This window comes from Penicillium subrubescens (genome assembly GCF_028828155.1).
Source record: "Penicillium subrubescens strain IBT 31985 chromosome Unknown utg000007l_segment0_segment0, whole genome shotgun sequence".
Taxonomy (NCBI): Eukaryota; Fungi; Ascomycota; class Eurotiomycetes; order Eurotiales; family Aspergillaceae; genus Penicillium; species Penicillium subrubescens.
Genome location: NW_026643157.1, coordinates 611,456 through 627,049, shown reverse-complemented (window position 1 = coordinate 627,049; position 15,594 = coordinate 611,456). Strand labels below are relative to the sequence as shown.

General features: G+C 50.5%; 7 protein-coding genes across 7 annotated transcripts; 1 reads left to right on the top strand and 6 right to left on the bottom strand.

The window, feature by feature from the left end:
• Window positions 1-887: 887 nt before the first annotated feature.
• N7473_009987 (spermidine synthase) lies at window positions 888-2,338 on the bottom strand. The gene is made up of 3 exons (XM_057155926.1): window positions 2,178-2,338; window positions 1,384-1,950; window positions 888-1,313 (listed from the first exon to the last, which is right to left on the bottom strand). Exons 1-3 carry the CDS (start codon window positions 2,293-2,295, stop codon window positions 1,033-1,035), a joined length of 966 nt encoding a protein of 321 aa, XP_057004581.1. The 5' UTR covers window positions 2,296-2,338; the 3' UTR covers window positions 888-1,032.
• A 504-nt stretch (window positions 2,339-2,842) lies between these two features.
• N7473_009986 (ubiquinol--cytochrome-c reductase subunit 8) lies at window positions 2,843-3,553 on the bottom strand (the record flags this gene model as incomplete). Its single annotated transcript, XM_057155925.1, has 4 exons — window positions 2,843-2,903; window positions 2,993-3,170; window positions 3,305-3,330; window positions 3,522-3,553. 4 exons carry the CDS (start codon window positions 3,551-3,553, stop codon window positions 2,843-2,845), a joined length of 297 nt encoding a protein of 98 aa, XP_057004580.1.
• A 195-nt stretch (window positions 3,554-3,748) lies between these two features.
• Window positions 3,749-4,932, top strand: phb1 (prohibitin subunit PHB1). The gene is made up of 2 exons (XM_057155924.1): window positions 3,749-4,102; window positions 4,169-4,932. Exons 1-2 carry the CDS (start codon window positions 3,782-3,784, stop codon window positions 4,685-4,687), a joined length of 840 nt encoding a protein of 279 aa, XP_057004579.1. The 5' UTR covers window positions 3,749-3,781; the 3' UTR covers window positions 4,688-4,932.
• Window positions 4,933-5,119: 187 nt separating this feature from the next.
• Window positions 5,120-6,460, bottom strand: N7473_009984 (25S rRNA (uracil2843-N3)-methyltransferase; the record flags this gene model as incomplete). Its single annotated transcript, XM_057155923.1, has 1 exon — window positions 5,120-6,460. The coding sequence occupies one exon, from the start codon at window positions 6,458-6,460 to the stop codon at window positions 5,120-5,122; it is 1,341 nt and encodes a 446-aa protein (XP_057004578.1).
• Window positions 6,461-7,301: 841 nt separating this feature from the next.
• Window positions 7,302-9,998, bottom strand: N7473_009983 (putative cell wall proline rich protein; the record flags this gene model as incomplete). Its single annotated transcript, XM_057155922.1, has 1 exon — window positions 7,302-9,998. One exon carries the CDS (start codon window positions 9,996-9,998, stop codon window positions 7,302-7,304), a length of 2,697 nt encoding a protein of 898 aa, XP_057004577.1.
• A 3,164-nt stretch (window positions 9,999-13,162) lies between these two features.
• Window positions 13,163-14,062, bottom strand: N7473_009982 (uncharacterized protein; the record flags this gene model as incomplete). The annotated part of the gene is made up of 3 exons (XM_057155921.1): window positions 13,163-13,793; window positions 13,901-14,009; window positions 14,032-14,062. The coding sequence occupies 3 exons, from the start codon at window positions 14,060-14,062 to the stop codon at window positions 13,163-13,165; spliced, it is 771 nt and encodes a 256-aa protein (XP_057004576.1).
• Window positions 14,063-14,089: 27 nt separating this feature from the next.
• On the bottom strand, window positions 14,090-14,515 carry N7473_009981 (uncharacterized protein; the record flags this gene model as incomplete). Its single annotated transcript, XM_057155920.1, has 2 exons — window positions 14,090-14,224; window positions 14,261-14,515. Coding segments are annotated over 2 exons (390 nt in total), but the record flags the coding sequence as incomplete, so codon positions are not given.
• Between the last annotated feature and the right edge of the window lie 1,079 nt (window positions 14,516-15,594).

Sequence of the window (15,594 nt, the reverse complement as noted above, 5' to 3'; positions counted from 1 at the left end):
AGGCAGTCTAGTCTAATATCTCCAAGGAAGTTTTTCCTATCCCGACCACTATGTTGGATATTGATTTACTATGCGAGCAAGCCAGCAACATTTTCCGTCGGTATAACCTCCGCCATGCTTAATACATTTTGTTATTGTCTCTTTCGCTGGAACCCTATCTTTACAGTCGCGGGTAAGGTTGGCTAGTGGAAGTCAGAACGTGCTCTCAAACAGGTCATGAAGCCTTTTGCGGGAACCTACATGGAGTGTGCCTTAAGAGAACGAGTGCTCATGGGCAAACCTCAGCTCAAACAGACAGAGGTATGTCAGAAACCTAATATTATTTCCCAGGCGTCCTGGTCTTATGTCTTCAAAGAAGTCTATCCATCCCGAACCCGCCGGCCACGCCCCCACGATTGGGAGTTACTCGAGGCACGTTTTCTGGCTCTCTTCTACGCTCCGATCGCAACCAGGATGAGGAGTTATACTTAGACATCGACTTACTACGCGAGCAAGCCGGTCACATCTTCCATCGACGCAACCTTCTCCCTGCTTGATTCATTTGTTATCGTTTATGCACCATCAATCAAGTACAACCTCCAGGAGACAAAAGAATGGAGAAAAAGAAGCTGAGGTTTCTCGCACGACGCCCTATACCCCTCTTGAATGATACCAAGGAAATGTACTTTTGAGTTCTATGAGGTTGACATATAGACTCCCAAAATCATTTTACCAGTCACGAGTTTGGACGGTAGACTGAGAAGAAATCTAGGCCGTCAAGAACGATGGTTCAAAAGACATTCAGAAAAACCTTTTGAAAAAGAAACAGAAAGTGGAAGCCTATCTGGGGCTACAAGGTGTCGTCCGAGAAGCCCCAACTGGAAAGAAACAGCATGATCTAGAATACGTATGTAGCATGGGTAAAAATATAATTCATAACTACCCCTAGGCTAACCCTTCGACTTTTTTAATTTCAGTTCGAAATTAGATCAAACCCAGAAAATAATAAAATTTCCCCCCATTTCTCATCAACTCATCAATCCACTTAGTTCCTTAGTTGTCTAGAACCTTGCGGGCAAAGTTGGGCAGGACGAAGCTGGCGCGGTGGATGTCCTTGCTGTAGTAGCGGCACAGCTTCTCCTCCTCCTCGCGAGTCCACTCACGGAGAGGCTCACGGAGGTTGCGGGTGGCGTCCTTGCAGCAGACCATGAAGCCGATCTGGCCGGAGGGGTAGGTGGGGATGGTGGTGTAGGCGTACTCGACGACGGGGAAGACCTCACTGCAGGCCTTCTTCAGGCTGGCGATGAGGGGGAGGTGGAGCCAGAGGTTCTCGCCTGAGATTGTTAGGACGAAAATGAAATAGGAAATGAAATGCAAGTTAGAGGGGAAAAGCGGGCTACGTACCCTGGGTGGTGATGACACCGCCCTCGGTGAGAGCATCGTTCAGAAGCTCAAAGTAGGGCTTCTGGAAGAGGGTCTCGGCAGGACCATCGGGGTCAGAAGAGTCGGTGATAATAACATCGAACTCGTTCTTGTGGTTCTTGAGGAACTCGAAGCCGTCACCGACGTACTCGCGGGACTTGGGGTGGGAGAAGCCGATGCTCATGCCGGGCAGGTACTTCTTGGAGACGCGGATGACGGCCTCGTCAATGTCGCAGAGGGTGGCCTCCTCGACGCACTCGTGCTTGACAACCTCACGGAGGACACCGCCGTCGCCGCCGCCGATAACCAGGACCTTCTTGGGGTTGGGGTGGGAGTTCATGGCGAGGTGGGTGATCATCTCCTGGTAGGAGAACTCATCGCGCTCGGTGCACTGGATGGCGTTGTCCAGGACCAGGACGGTGCCGTAGTCGCTGGACTCGAAGACGAGGACGTCCTGGTACTTGGACTTCTCGTGGTGCAGGACCTGGTTAACCTTGAGAGTCATGGCCTGGCCGGGCCACATCCGGGACTGCTCGGAGAACCAGCCATCTGAAATTGGAGAGTTAGCGATGCCATTGACTTAGAATAATCTAGTATATGGTATTATAAAGTGATTGGGCGGTGCTGGTGCGCATTGTGGCCGATTCAAGTGGATGGTGGGATGGAGGGGTCAAACTGGGATGACGTTGAAAGATGGCGGGGTCGCAAATCTTTGCCCAGCGACTGGGAAATTTGCGCTGGAGGTGACGAGCTGGAGAGGAATAATTGAAGCTTACCCTTGATGGTGGGGTGAGTGATCTCGCTCATAATGACGGTAGAGGTAGAGGTAAAAGTGCGACGACAGACGGGGACAGAGAGGCGTGAAGAAGGAAGCAATCGAAGAGAGCGCAACATGCGAGAAGAAAAAGGCGGCGGTAGTTTTGCTGTTTTGGGAGAATTTTTATTGCAGCGGTTCAAGTGGAGACAAGCGGACCTTTGGGGCCACTGAAGAGGAGACTTGACAACGCCGAGATGCACAATTGGGACTAAGAAAGAGGACACCCGTTGATAACAAGAGGGGAAAGATCAAATCAGTTCGTAATAGAAACCGGGAATTGGGCCGTCAGGCAAGAAGCAAAGTTGACCCAAACGGGGTATAATATGAGCAGAAAGAAAAAAGACAGGGCTGGTCTGGCCAATTGAAAGGCCCCAATTGGCGCTGACTGAGAGACTCGCCTGGTATGGAGATCAACTATATAAAGAACACAATGATAGATTCAGAACATCCACAATTTAGGGTCCAAATTGACAGACAAATAAAATCCCAATTGATCAATTGCTTTCTACTTTACTGTACAAAGGATACAGCTGCTCGGCTCGCATCGCTGTACGCGTGCGTCACCTCGGTATACTTCCATCTCGTCTTCCCCAATTATCAAGAAACTCAAGATCAACTCCGCATTTACTCCTCGCCGCTAGCACCCTCGAGCAGGCGGCCGGGCTTGGAGTTAAGGAACTCGTTGCTATAAATATACAGTATCAGCACATATTCTCTTTCCCAGTCTGCCTGCGCTTCCCATGCACAACTCCAGACAAGGAAGGTCATTCTTACCGCTCAACAGCCCAGTTCATGGTAGCGTAGGCAACAATGAAGGGAGGAACAACGTAGAGGACCTGGTGGCGGAAACGACGGAAGCTGTTGAAGATGGCAGCGTGGAAGGCACCAGCAAAGGGACGCTGGCGGTTGGAGGAGAGCGAATAGGAGGCAATGCGCTGGGGGGTCGGGCAGCCTGAAGGAGTCGAATATGTTAGTATTTAGTCCTATTGCCGTCTCATTATAATCCACGCTTTTTCGGTCGGATCGGTGGTGGTCGAATCTCTCGGATATGCGCATTGGGAAATTCAAGGAAGCTTCGTCACGTACCGAACTCGCCCCAATTGCCAATGAAACTAGAAGAGACATGTTAGTTGACTGACAACTCAGCAGTATCTAGTCGAACAGCAATTGACGTGATCGGAGCAGCGCTCATGGACTGCGGTTTGCCTGGCCGACCGAGCGGGTGCAACCGGACACACATCCCCAACGCGGTTCTCGATCACACCAGAGCTTGTCAACAGGGAGAGTCAATGCAAGCACTTACTGGCCGTTCTTAGCGTCAGCAGCACCACCCATTGTGACAGAATCAAATCTCAAGGAAAGAAGGCGAGGGAAGAGATGAGGTTGAAGAGTGATTGGCAAAGGGCGGAAAGGGAAAAGACGAAGTCGAAGTCGGGCGAAGTTGGCACCCGCGCACTAAACCCAATTAGGCAACCCCGAAAAGCCCGCCATCATTGAACGACGACGAGCTCACCTCCGCTCTCTCCAAATCTAACATCCAACCTCCCCCATCCTCCTCACATCATGGCCAACGCCCTGTATAACGTCTACCGGCTAGCTGGTCCCGTGGCAGCCGGTGCTATCTTGTTCAACGCCTCCATCTATGATGTTCGCGGTGGTACTCGCGCCGTCATCTTCGACAGGATCTCTGGTGTGCAGGAGACGGTTGTCAACGAAGGCACACACTTTTTGATTCCCTGGTTGCAGCGAGCTATTGTCTACGATGTCCGGACAAAGCCGCGCAATATCTCTACCACCACTGGAAGTAAGGATTTGCAGATGGTCAGCCTGACGCTTCGCGTGTTGCATCGCCCGGAGGTGCCGAAGCTGCCTCAGATCTACCAGGTAGACAAAACACCTTGACCATGTCATCTAAAGCACAAAATCTAACCATTTCTTTGTTCTTTACAGTCCTACGGCACAGACTACGACGAACGTGTCCTCCCCTCCATCGGAAACGAAGTCCTCAAAGCAATCGTCGCCCAATTCGACGCCGCCGAGCTAATCACCCAACGTGAAGCCGTCTCCAACCGAATCCGCAACGACCTCCTCAAGCGCGCATCCCAGTTCAACATCGCCCTCGAAGACGTCTCCATCACCCACATGACCTTCGGCAAGGAATTCACCCGCGCCGTCGAGCAGAAGCAGATCGCCCAGCAAGACGCCGAGCGGGCGCGCTTCATCGTCGAGCGCGCCGAGCAAGAGCGCCAGGCGAACGTTATCCGTGCTGAGGGTGAAGCCGAGTCTGCCGAGATTATCAGCAAGGCCGTTGCCAAGGCTGGTAGTGGTTTGATTGAGATCCGTAAGATCGATGCTAGCAAGGAGATTGCCCAGACACTGGCCAATAACCCCAACGTCACGTACTTGCCGGGTGGAGAGGGTAAGGATGGTGGGAAGAGCACTAGCCTGCTCTTGGGTCTGCGGAGTTAAAGGGTGAGATGAGAAGGTTTTTGGAGGGAGGAAATGAGTTCTGAAAGGAAGGGCTGGTTTAGCTTGATGCCGGCTGCTTTCTTTTTTGACCAAACCAAATGTACCAATTAATCGCAAGCGAGAGACCGTGAGACTGTGGATGAGTCTTGCGGTGGTGGACTTGATTTGTTTGTCCGCCATTATTGATCTGTAGCAATACCAATACCTCTACTCTATTATGTGTCAGGCCGGAGGATAACAACCTCATAAAAGATGGATGCTAGTCATCGTATATCGATGTCAACTACTGATCTATTCGTAAGATTGATCTATTTTTGTATATGTATCGATAGATATCAATCCTTTTCCATGTCTTGATATCCAAAGGGTATCATCAATTTCCTCTCCTCCATAACCCTCCCCCTCTCCCATCACATCCCAAACAATACAATCCTACAACCTCCGATAAACATGAACCTGATACCTCATATCCTCCAACCCCGCCCCCTCCCCAACCTCATACCTCAACCTACTCGCCTCCCTCCTCCACCACCTCGAGTCCTGCGTGAGAACCCTCTCCCACTTCCCCTTCGCCACAGAAAGCAACGTATGATCCAACAAGAACTTCATCGGATACTGCCGTTCCTGCGCCTCCCCTCCATCTTTCGCTTTACCCAGTTTCAGGGTGGAGTAGCTTCCTGGACTGTCGACGACGAGTAGGACTGCGCCCCGAGGGAGGAGTTCTGTTATGTTCAGGAGGAGACCGGTTGTTTTGGGCATGCTGGTTGTGAAGAGTTCATTTAGGGTGAACATTAGGGTGACGAGCAGGGGTGGTGGAGACATTGATGGGGTTGTTGATGGGGAGGGGCCTAGGATGAGATCTTTGAGATCGGGTTCTGGGAGGCCGAGGACGTCCTTTCGAGTGAAGGATACTTCGAGACCCGGTTTGTCTTGAGTGTTGGGGAGGAGGGGTGGCTGGTATCTTGATGACTTTTGGGTTGGGACATCCGGTGATGCAATGGTCTTGGATAACCGGTCCGCGACAATAGACCAATCCGCAATATCAACCGCTTCGACAGTAAGTCTCGGTGATGTAGACGTCGTCTTTTCAGTATCACCCTTCTCCTTCTCCTTATCATCCAAAGAAAACCCCTCAACACCCTCCCCCAACGCCGCAACACCATCATCACCATTACCACCTAAATCCCTCCACGCCGCCGCAAGAGCAACAATCTCCGCCCCACCACCTCCACCAATACACACCACTCTCGTCGAGCCATGAGATGAATCACTTTTTCCTTCTTTCTCAGATTCCATCCACCTAAGGACAGCCTTAAAAATCCCCGCATACCCCAACGCCCTCGCCGCACTCCACCTTAACGCATAAGCTCTAAGCAATTCTTCGCCCGCCTCCGCAAACGCAGAGTCAAAGTCCCGCTGGTACAGATGTGCCTTGATCGTCTGAATAAGCGTCTTAGTATCCAGTGTGACAGGTTCGCCATTGGCAGGTGCATCTGCATCTGATACTGCATCTGTTTGCGGGGCGGGGCTGGTGAGAAGCGCTTGCTTGAAGACGTCTAAGAGGAGTTGTTGGAGGGGGATTGGGATCGTGGTGGATAGATTGATTGGACCGGAATCTGTATCTTCTTTTTGGGGGGTTGGTTTGGTGGCAGGGGTGCGTTCTGGCTTTTCTTTTTCTTTTTCTTGTCGTGCGGGTTGGCGGGTTTTTTGGAGGGGTTTAGAGTCGAAGGTGTCTCTGTCTTTGCGGCGGTTGCCTTGTCGTGCGCCTGGCATTGTGGTGGTTAAATTCTTTGCAGGGATAAAATGTGTTGGGATAGTAGTTGGGTATTAAGACGACAATTGCAGTCTGGAGTGGGTGATTGCACAGCTTAACGTGGGGAAAGTTGGAAGAACACAGCTTTTTTTTGGCTTATCGCCGCTTATCACAAAAGTCAAATTGCCACTACATACACCAACACGGGAGAGTATCGAATTGTAGATACCATACATCCCCCGCCAAAAAAAACACAATAGAATCACGAAGGAAAAGATGATGATAAGAAAAAAATGAGCCCATCCATGCACAGGATGAATGGGGTAAGAATGATATTCCAGGCAGATCGCCATGAAGCAAGAAAAAGTGGTTGGAGAAGGAAAGATGAAAATAAAACAATAGAAAAATAAGGAAAGGTCCACGCGGGGACAACGATCGTAGAGAAGGTCAATAATCAATCCGTGCATGACTCACACAGGTACATAAACGATGGACAAGAAAGATTGTGAGCATATCATACTCGGGGGCCAGCTACGGCGGTCCCGAGAGTAAAGAAATTCGTAAGAAATGTTGTCTGCACAAGAGACCACAGGCAGGAGTTTAAAAATGACCGCCGAACTGACAGACCACGCACAGAAAAAGAATCCACAGGGGAAAGAAAAACAATAAAAACAGCCGAAGCTAAATATGTACAGGACCGATCGGGGGGTAGATAGAGAGTAGAGAGCCCAGATAACCGAATAGGCGAGATGAGATGCGAGGATGGAGAACGGAACGGATGACTCTTGTCAGGATATCGCTATGCCGGAATATTGCGCCGCGAAAGAAAACGTAAATGCAAGTCAGAACCAAAGAGTAGGTCTACTCTTGTATCGACCGGTCGGAGGACACGGTCGGCTCTGTGTGCTTCTCCTTGTCCTTCACCTTCCAAAAATGCACCAAGCGGCTGATACGACGCTTCTTCTTGGACTTTTCAGGTGTATCCCCGGGAGGCTTCTCCTCTTGATAGAGTTTACTGCGCTCTGAGTGAGGTCCACCGACGAGTTTGGACAAGCTAGCCAGGCTAGAACGTTTGGAAGCGTTAGCCTGGCTGCTCCGTCGATTGACGGCTGCAGAAAAGGATGCAGCTCGATCGGTGGACAGGCGAGCACGAGGGAAGAAGGTAGCAGAAAAGCGATGCGTAGTACCGGTCATGGTGGATGCGCTGCTCGTAAGGGACGGCACATCCTCCACAGAGGCGTATGGATAGTCTGATGGCAGATGTTGGTAAGAGTGGGACGAGAAGTTGCGGTCATTGAAACGTGGGGCGTCAGGCGAGGGGAATGAGGAATCTGAGGGCGAGACACCAGCAGACAGTGAGAACGGCGGAATGCTCGGCAGCAGCTCCTGAGGAGATGTAGCCGGTCTCTTATCAATAGCAAGGAAGCGTGGGGAGACATCGGGACTAGGCGGGCCTAGAACCTTGGACACGCTTTCTTCGGACTTGAGAATCTCCACTGGGGTTCGGGGCTGGCTTGCAAATGGATTGCGTGCGGTTTGCATAGCGTCGACAGCAGTACCATTGTCGATCACAGCTGGTACCTCCTTTTGGGTCGAAGATTCCTCGGTCGCCTGAATTCCAAGACCTGTAGGCTTTGAAGGGCTAGATTCGGGAGCCTTGGTCAAGGTATCTGCAGTGTCTTCGCTCTTGACTGACTTCTTGTCCTCATCAGAAGATGATGACGACAGGATAGCCATAGCACTCTCAGCAGGAGCTGATGAAGCAAGCTCATTCCTGGGAGATTGATTGGCAGCCAGGAACGCATCCTCATCTTCTTCGTAAAAGACGTCAGGAGTCTCCATTTCTGAGTTGCCGGTCAACCGAATAGCGCTGAGAGCACTCCGGTCAAAGGGAGGCATCGCCGGAGCACTCTCGGTACGACGGTGATATCGCATCTCGGGACCAACAAACTCGCCACGTCGTCCACCACTATACATGCGCTGGGTTGCGAGGTAAAACTTGCTTGGGGTGCCGCGGGACTGCCGATTGTCACCAGGAGTATTAAACGGACCGAGTGCAGCATCCAAGTCAATGATGGGACTGCTCAATACGTCATCTCCTACTTGAACATTCTGCTCATAGAAGCTTCGAGGTTTCCAAGCAGTTTCCAGACTAGGCACCGGCATAGGCGATTCGTCCTTGGCACGTTCGGCGGCCGAAACAGGTGCATCGGTGTTTGTGGGAGTGCGAAGAACGACGACGTCGTCGTTGTCAAAATCGACCTCCAGAACCGATCCAACTTCCGAGTTAGATCGCGTGAGTGTAGGCGGTGTCAACGCGGGTGGCTTTGCCTTCTTCTCATGCTTCTCGTGCTTCTCATGCTTCTCTTCGGCATCACCTTTGCCATGGCGCTTGCCCTTGCCGCGAGTGAGAATACCACCAGCCCACGACCGAATACGCTTTTGCTTCTTCTTCGACTTTGAGCGAGCCTTCTTGGACGAAGGACAGGCGCCAGCCTCATTATCGGAATCACTAATTTCAGAGCCATCATCCGAGTACGAAGGGCGAGACGTATCTGTCGAATGGGCATCGTCGCTGGCGTGAATGGCGAGTGTGGCATCAAGATTTCCCGTTGACCTACTCTTCTTCGAACGAGAATGACCAGTCGATTTCGAGCGCTTGACAGCAGGAACCTTGGGTACATCCTTGCTCTGGAAAAGGTCAAAGGCCAAAGACGCATCGGCAGTTTTCGGCCGTGGCTTCGACCTCCGATTGGGAGGAGTCTCTCTTGCGACAGGGACAGGAAGTTCAGGCTGATCAAACTTCACAATGTGGGCGTTGGGCGAGGGCTCATACGACACTGCCGAGCCGGGGCGTCCGGTATCTACATCATCAGTGCTGGGGGCGGGTTCGATGCGAATTGAAGCCGGAATGGGCGGCACAGGGGGCACGGAAGGGAATTGAGGCGATGCCGGTGGGGTAGGACGACCGAGACTCGTAGCTGAATAAGACAGTGGCCGAGAAGTATTGTCGTCAAAAGTACGATCACCAGGGGTAGTAGGAGCACTAGGCGCCGAACTGGTCAGGGCCTTGTTGATCTGGTTCAGGTCGACTCCGGAGATCGCGGCTGATCGGCGATGAGCGTGATGTCGTCGTCCTGGTCCTCTGCCCGGAGGTGGTCCGGATGGAGCACTGGGTTGTGTCGGCGTAGTTGGTTCTTCCCGTTTATCCACAGATTCCCCGGCCCCTGGAGTTACTAGTTGATCGCCCCCAACGAATTCACTGTGACGCCGTCTGTGTCCACCCGGTCGAGGAGTGGGGGCTATCGGGGGCTGCAATGTTGAGCCTGCGCCGGGATTAAATGAGAATGCCGGGAGAGCGGGCGGCGTTCGACGCTGCTTCGGCTCGGGCTGCGACTCTGGTGCCGCCGGGTCGCGAGCTGGAAACACAAACGGCGGATTGGGCATCGGAGACCCCATGGTCAGGCGACGATTATGATCGGGATTCGAGGGAGGAGGCGAGTCGAAATGTTGTGAAAACCCCGACCGGTGCTGCGGGGGGAGCGAAATTGAAGCCATTAATGCTGTGCAAGAAATTGAAGAAAAGAAGAAAAAACAACGAATCGAACAAGAATAATAGAAAAACGATGGTCGAAGAAATCCAGAAGGACAGAAGTAGACCTCCAGACCGGTTGACTTCCCTAGTATGAAAAGTGCAAGGAATCTGGAGGTCGATTTAGTTGCCTCGAGCGAGGATCATTGGAATCTTCCGCACCAGGCAGAACGCAACGAGTGATGTCGGGAGAGGGTGGAATAAAGTCGATCGCAAGTATCGAAAAGGCAAAAACGGAGGGCGAATAAGGAACGGACGGCCACGACGAGGGCCAAGGAGGAGGGAGGGGTGGGTGGGCGAAGAGAGAGGAGTCGTGAAGGTTGAAGGTTGAAAGGTTGATGGTGATGGAGAGAAGGTTGAAAGGGAAAAGGCGAAAGAGAAGAACAACAAATCCAGGAGGGGCCCAATTGGCTGGTACTGTACGGTATTTACCCGTCCTCATCCGAGCACTGGGCAATAAGGGGCGAAGAGGAGTCCCGGAGATTGGGAAATTACCAATTTACTAGGCAATAATACACTGTCAATACCGGATTTTCTATACGAGAGAGGCACTCTAAAGTGACCAGACTACCCAGAGCGACTGCGACTTACGGAGACTCCGTGCAGCGCAAGCAGAGGGGAGGGGGAAAGGATCCGTCTCATCCTGGTCCGCGTGTCCCTATTGACTCTCCTGCTAGTCCCTTCAAGGCCTTAGTGCCAGGCCTTCCTACGTACTCCGTACTATGCTACGTACGACGGAGTTCTGCACTACGACGTGAACTGGGCGTCGCCTGAATATGATGTGCCCTAGGATCTTGGTGCGCTGAAGGAGACCTGATCCCTGCGCCCTGGATTGGACGGCCTGACGCCAATCTAATAAACTACTGTATAGGACCCCTCGAAGGTTCATCCCTCGGGTTTATTGACTTCTGGAGAAACGCCCCCCCGGCCCAGATCTGGAATCGGATTCAAAGCAAGACAGAACAAAGAAGAATCAGCATTCCTTGGAATGTCAGATCTGACCTATTGTGCACAGGCGAAGTCCGGGGCACACTATTGGAAAAAGTGTTGAAGGGAAATAAATACCGAACAATAGAGGACGTCATGACTTTTCGACTGGTTGCCACCAGGAGACCCAGACGTGTCGACATTTGACCCAGCCAAGGCCCCCAAATTCACAGCAGTTCGTTCGCTGGCAATCCGATGGGGCCGTTACAGGCATTGTACGGACCACTTTATCAACCCACTTCCCACTTTATCTCCCAGTTGACCCGGGTACGACCATCTCAGGATCCTGGGGTCCAAAGGAAAGCCGCCAATAAGGAAACGCAGGCATCCGGAGAAAAAGTGGGCTGCAGGCACCAATGAGTCTAACGCGAGGGCCAATCATTCGAAGCAATTTCGGTTGTTACCGGTGGGTCTTACAGACGCCACGCTGGGGGGTGTATGCGAGTCACAGGGGCGGAAGCCTCGAGTCAAAGGTGCATCGGTGAGATGTGCCTGTTGCAGGGGGAATCTGGATCTTCAGGGTATCATAATCCTGGCCTGGGCTAAAGCTGATGATTGTAAGCAGGGCCATGTTGGACCTTGGGCTTCGAACCGACGAACCCGAGTCTATCGTGTTTGACTCTGTCCAAAATGGGGAGAGCCCTATTACATTGCCCGGGAGATTGGCAGGTCACACTACTGGTACCAAGGCCTGCGACATCTCCATCAAATGGGGCTTGGCGCCCCAGTAAGATTGGATATAAATAGGGAGAGCGACGAGTTAGCGCCATTTTGACATAAAAAAGGAAGAGTTGGACAGGTTACAACTCCATACTGTCGACATGTTAGGGTCATCATGTAAGACCCGAGGGCGATCGGGGGGCTGAGGGCGAGGCGGTTCTCCCCTGCACCGCCATCGAGGGGGTTGGAAGGCCAAATGAAACATCTTTGAGACCCCCTGCGTCCAGAGACAAGTTGCAGCAGCGATGGAGCCAATTGCGGAAGCTGGATTGGCTGTAAATTGCATGTGGGTTTGCCTGTTTCTTAGAAGGGCAAAGGGGGAAAGGTTGGGCGGGGGCCGATCGGCAAGAAGCCAATGGGGCGGCAACGGGAGATTCGGCGCGGCCTTTCAATGGGTCGATACTATCTATGGATGGCATTCGTACGGAGTACTGCATTTAGATTGACTGCCGAAATACTGTATAACAGGGTAAGAGCTGAACGTGCAATTATTAATTATGGACGGGTGATCGGATAGACCAGTAGAAAAATGAGATCGAATCCCCGAATCTGACATCCATTCAGCCATCGTGACGGACTCCTCACCAGGCAACACGAAGACGAACAAGAAACCTGAGAAAACAAAGGAATAAAGAACCCGACAACAAACAAAGTACACAAAGAACAAAGTCCCACAGCCAGCCACAACCGGGTAGCTAACCAAATAGTCAAGTTAGGTAAGGTCATAACTTGTCAAATCAAGCCTTACTACTTATGAATAGTTGATGCGTTGCTGCCTTGTACCTCGCCGGTGCACAACGCCTACTAATCTGCTTCCGCACAGAGATCGATCATTGATTGGCAAGTGTATTAAAGGTAATCGGAAGGCCGGTAATCCGAGCCGAGGGAGAACACGTACAGTAATGGCCTGGCCGAGATCTTAACTTGAGGCCAGACACTGATCTTGCACTACTATAGGCCGGCGCTTATCCAGTACTATCTACATAGTACAGTTCCTGCTCATAACACATCACGGAAGAAACAGTTCTCAAGAACATCAATGTTAGTCCTTTGAATTGAGAATTATAAACTGAGGGCTACTCTGTTCTATCCACCGGCTACCTTGTCAAATATCGCTGAAATCCTCGGCGGATATAACCTTACTCCGAGTTATCTTTTTCTCTTTCATGCATCTTGCTGTGGGTATGCAGTTGGGCCTGCTGGATGCGTTTGATACCACAATTACTCGGCGAGGCTCCTTCATGTTGGGCTGTGCATCCCCTTAACACCAGAGACTTAATTCAGAGATACTTTCTACGGGGATTGCAGTCGCAACTGGCCTGATATATTGGCTATGATATTGGACAATTTCTCCTATGAACCAACAAGCTCTGGCTGGTAGAAAACAGCCAGTTCTTCGGTGAGTATCAATCAATACATCTTTCTAGCCAATCAGTCGATGCATGCATGTATGGCACTCCCCTTTCTTGTTGTTGTTCTTACTTGTCAGCTCTGATGACATAGCGAAGGCTTCCAATCTAAGAATCGCTCCCTCAACCCACAAATCAACTGTGCTTTGCCATAGTCTTACAACAATAAAGAGAATCAAAAAGAACGGCGCCAGCATCAGGACAGGAATAGGGCGGCCAGGCTCAGAGCCGCGCATGTCCCGCTGTTTTTCGGAGTCCTGTTCATTTCTCGATGATGATTCAGAGAATCCCTGAGGTGTACCAGGGTAGATAAATAGCATCCATGCTAGAATCGAGCGCATAAGCGGGCCATGAAGCAGGTATAGAGGAAAACTCGCCTTCCCAAGCCAGACGAGATATTCTTTCGATAATGCTAGGCGAAGAGTCGGCGAAAACAGAACAGCACTACATATCATCTGAGCGCCGATTCCTTGCCAGTATCGGTTCTGGACTGCGTTTCCAGAGAAAATCCACGTTCCAAGTATTTGAAGCCGACGTGACCACGACGCAAAGTCGGCGTTTGTGCGTGGATACGAGCCCAGATAAAGGCCCACAGTAACGCACGCATACAACAGCCAGGTATTCCAAACAGTGGTCCTTGTACTTCTGAAACACGGGAGACAAGTACATTCTGCTAGAATCATGCCCGCAAGGGTTTAACACGTTTTTGACTCATCGCCACCAACCAAATATCTCTGGAGTTAATAACTCACCGTGCCCTGTAGACCAACTCCAGATATAGAAACAAATTTTCACAGTCAAGCGGAACGATGGGCTTGTGAAGACTGTCGCCAGCAATGTCAGGTAGGTAAATTATGACCCCTGAATGATATATGTGAGCGACCACTGGTTTGTGTCATAACGGTTTCGGCCATAATCCTATGTCGTTTTTATTTCTCCTACTAGATCACAGATCGCTCTACTCCAGCTTGGGCTTGGGCGGGGTGTTTTTCGATACCACCAACCAGCATCGAAGTTTCGAGCATCAAACGCACCAAGTTGGCAGAGAGACCAAGCCAAGATGGTTGCAAAAACACCTGAAGACACTATTCTGCCAGTTCTTCGAAACGCACTGGTGGCAAGCGTAGTGAAGGCTTTTTGAAATCCCCTGAATTGCTGAGCCTAATCACACTGATCGAATTCGTAAATCCGAGCAGGACAAAGAATATAGAGACAAAGAATTGTCCTTCGCCAAGAAGCCGAAGAATAGGATATTGGAAGAGCCTTATTGGTCCATCTTTGCCTCTTGCTGGCCATTCGATGTATTCCGCAAAGCAAGGTGTCAGGTGACTGAGCACTATGAAAACAGAGGCAATCCTACGAACTCCCTAAGTGCGTCATATTAGAAGTGGACGGAATTTTTGATCGGAATCATACCTCAAGACAAGGGAAAGAACGTTCCGATCGGTTGATCTTTTGAGGAACATATGGCATTATCTCGTGTTGTTATCGATACCATACAACTTGTCATGCGCACTTATCGAGGAATAACCCAGTCTCAGTAAAGAAGTCTATAGAATACATAGGATCAATGTTATAGCTCTATCTAATAAGCATCATGATTTATCTTGGAATAATGTGGAATGTTCCCAAATCGATGACGTTTGTGTCCGATGGCCCATCCTGAGAGTTATGCAGTCTGATAATTTATCCCAATCATTCCTCCCCCTTTATACCTGATAATCCCAACTGCAGTCATGTAGCACAAATTTTACCCTAGGGTAGGACCAGGTTCGGGATGGAATGCCTCCAAGCCTAGTTACTTTTACTTATAGAGATACAAGTACATGTATAAATTCAGCTATACTACCACCTACACCACTAGTTGACAGGCTACCTGATCCAATCTTTTGTTCCTTCCCACAAACGTCTATTGCTTTATCATGAGGGTTGTCAACTTTATCCTCGCTGTCTTTGCTATTATTGCCGCTGCAGTTGCCGACGACGAGTAAGATCCCCTAGGTTCTATGGTATATTTAATTGGTGCTAATTGTGATCAGCATCACTGCTCTGGAAGTTGACCTTGACATACCAGCTTTATAACCTCAGTGACCTTCCTAATGAGGCGTCCCACGATACGGGCTGTCATTGACCGATGGACAATTGCTAAGAATGGACTGCATGGACACTCGGCTTTGATCGCTTTCAGAAGGGAGATTGGATTGAAATGAATATAGGATCCATTGTTGCTGAAGATCGGGCTTATATTCTATTAAGTACCTCCTTTGTATTTCGATTGTATAAGATCGGGAGCATCAGGAACATGTATGTGTAAAATGGACTACATTCTCCACACTCCAAGAGCAGCTACGTTAGAAATTTGATATTATCGTGTGCATATGGATACTGTTAACCACTTCCCGCGTCATACTCATGTATCTTCATACTCACATAAAATAAGATATAT